The sequence below is a fragment of the Lycium barbarum genome, chromosome 2, assembly GCF_019175385.1.
Source record: "Lycium barbarum isolate Lr01 chromosome 2, ASM1917538v2, whole genome shotgun sequence".
NCBI classification, from domain to species: domain Eukaryota; kingdom Viridiplantae; phylum Streptophyta; class Magnoliopsida; order Solanales; family Solanaceae; genus Lycium; species Lycium barbarum.
The window spans coordinates 15,557,246-15,559,939 of NC_083338.1; the positions used below are offsets into that span (position 1 = coordinate 15,557,246).

At 38.1% G+C, this 2,694-nt stretch overlaps 1 protein-coding gene across 1 annotated transcript; it reads right to left on the reverse strand.

Annotated features, from left to right (window-relative positions):
• Positions 1-1,465: 1,465 nt before the first annotated feature.
• On the reverse strand, positions 1,466-2,234 carry LOC132628381 (uncharacterized). The gene is made up of 2 exons (XM_060344166.1): positions 2,013-2,234; positions 1,466-1,645 (listed from the first exon to the last, which is right to left on the reverse strand). The coding sequence occupies exons 1-2, from the start codon at positions 2,232-2,234 to the stop codon at positions 1,466-1,468; spliced, it is 402 nt and encodes a 133-aa protein (XP_060200149.1).
• Between the last annotated feature and the right edge of the window lie 460 nt (positions 2,235-2,694).

Sequence of the window (2,694 nt, forward strand, 5' to 3'; positions counted from 1 at the left end):
AATGAGCCGACATTATTGTACGCAAAAAAAGATATTAAGTTTTATATAAAATATTTATATTTTGGGGTTTTGAAACATGACTAATCTTTGCTCAAAGTATGGAAAAAAAGTGATTTGAAAGGTAACACAAAAAAAAAAAAAAACAGAAGACTTCCTTCACGCACGTGAAAGGCCTAATTTGCATTTTTGCAGTTTGGTCCTTTCACGCACTAATTTAGTGAGTGAAACCTAGTAATATTTTTTTTTTGTGCTAGTTTGGCTCAACTTTTTTTTTTGTGCTACAAAAGTCACGGACTCTCAATTAACATTTAAGTTGATCATGTCATTACAAAGATACATCGTTTCATTGATAATCTTGAAACCGCTTCCACTTCCTTAAACAAGGTTCAATTGTCATAATTCATCATAAAACACCACTACCAACCCTTAGACATTATTGGTAATCATCTCTTATAGAGGAAAACGATTAGAATTACGTATACCTATATAGAGTATAATACAATCAAGGTTTAATGTGGGCTTGTCCCCTCACGCACACCAACCACAATCAAAGCATGAAATAGGGTTTTAAAGTATGAAAAGTTCACCTTTTTATTCAATAAATAACTTTTGAAAAGGAGACACACATCTAAAATAAGGTTTTCAAAAGAGACATACCTTAATTAAGCCTTATGTAATTCAACAATTCACTTTTACAACGAAGAACACCCAAAACCCTAGTTTGAGTCACTTTGAGAAACATTACCTTGCAACCCTAGGTTTTTCATTCAAGAATTATGTTAAGAATCATGGGTTTAATACTTGGATTGATTAATAATGTTAAGGATGTTCTTACCTTACCAGACCCTACGATGTGGGATTTCACTGGGTTGTTGTTGTTATGTTCTTACCTTAATGTTTGAAGAATTGGAGGAAAGATTTTCGTCCTTAGGGTTTATGAGAATATGAATAAGTGATAAAATTAACTGAACCTCGCTTTATATACACACTGCTGGAGGCGGGTGAAATACACCTAGAAATACGGGTCGTAGTCTGTGGCCATATTTTACATTAAAAGAAACAGTGAGCAATGTAGGGAGGTGGTGAAATAGCCAAGAAATACGGACCGTATTTCAAAATATGGCCAGTATTCTGTGGCCGTATTTTACATTAACAGAAACAGTGAGCAACGTAGGGAGGTGGTGAAATACGCCCAGAAATACGGACCATATTTCAAAATACGGGCCGTATTTTACATTAACAAAAATAGTGAAGTCCTGACTCTCCAAGACGTTTTCATACTTAACTCAAATTTATAGAGTGTTACATACAGACTCCATGTCTGAAGGTAGATCTAACTCGTAAGCCTCTTGGCCTACTCGGCGCACAATCCTGTAAGGCCCAATGTATTGAGGGCTAAGCTTGCCCTTCTTACCAAATCTCATAACACCCTTTATTTGCGATACCTTCAGGATTACCCAATCATCTACCTGAAACTCCAAGTCTCGTAGTCAATCTGAGCAACCAATAACCTTTCCTGAATGAGCTTAACCTTCTCAACTGCTTGCTGAATCAAATATGGTCCTATCAGCTTAGATTTCCCAACCTCAAACCATCTGATAGGTGATCTGCACTTCCATCCATATAGGGCTTTATACGGAGCCATCTGAATATTGGAATGGTAGCTATTATTATACGCAAACTCGATAAGCGACAAATGATCATCCCAGCTACCTCTGAAGTCTATCACATATGCTGGTAAACATATCCTCGAGCATCTGAATCGTATGCTCAGCTTGTCTGTCTGTCTAGGGATGGAATGATGTACTAAGACTTTCCTGTGTCCCCAATCCCTTATGGAAAGACTTCCAGAAGTTAGCTGTGAATTGTGCACCCCTATCCGAGATAATAGATACTGGACAACCATGAAGTCATACTATCTCCTTAATGTATAACTTCGTATAATCCTCTGCTGAATAAGTAGTCTTGACAAGCAGAAAATGGGCTGATTTTGTAAGTCTTTCAATAATCACCCATATGGAATCGAACTTTCGCTGAGAACGGGGCAAGCCTATAATGAAATCCATATTAATCGCTTCCCATTTACAAGTCGGAATATCAATAGCTTGCAATAACCTATCAGGCTTCGGATGCTCAATCTTAACCTGCTGACAATTAGGGCGCTTAGCTACGAACTCGGCTATATCTTTCTTCATCCTATCCCAGCAGTAAACTTTCCTGATATCATGATACATCTTCGTCGTCAAATGGAGTAACGGGAATAATGAGCCTCACCCATAATCTGGCAACGTAACCCTGCAATACCAGGAACACACAATCTGCCTCGACATATAAGAATTCTGTCTCCAGAAATCACAAATAGTGTCTCCTTCTTTTGAGGAGCTATATCTCTATAATGGACTAGCATAGGATCTTTATACTGATGTTCTTTAACCTCCGCTACTAAAGAAGACGTCGTTGAATCTTGAATAGTAACTCCTGCATCACCTGAGTCCAATAATCGAACTCATGGACTGGCTAACTGATGAAGCTCATGAGCTAACTCTCTTTTCTCCGGCCACAAGTAAGATAAGCTACCCATAGATTTGCGGCTAAGGGCATTGGCTACTACATTCGCTTTCCCCCGATGATATTGGACATCAACATCATAATCTTTCAATAGCTTTAACCATCGCCTCTGCCACAAGTTCAACT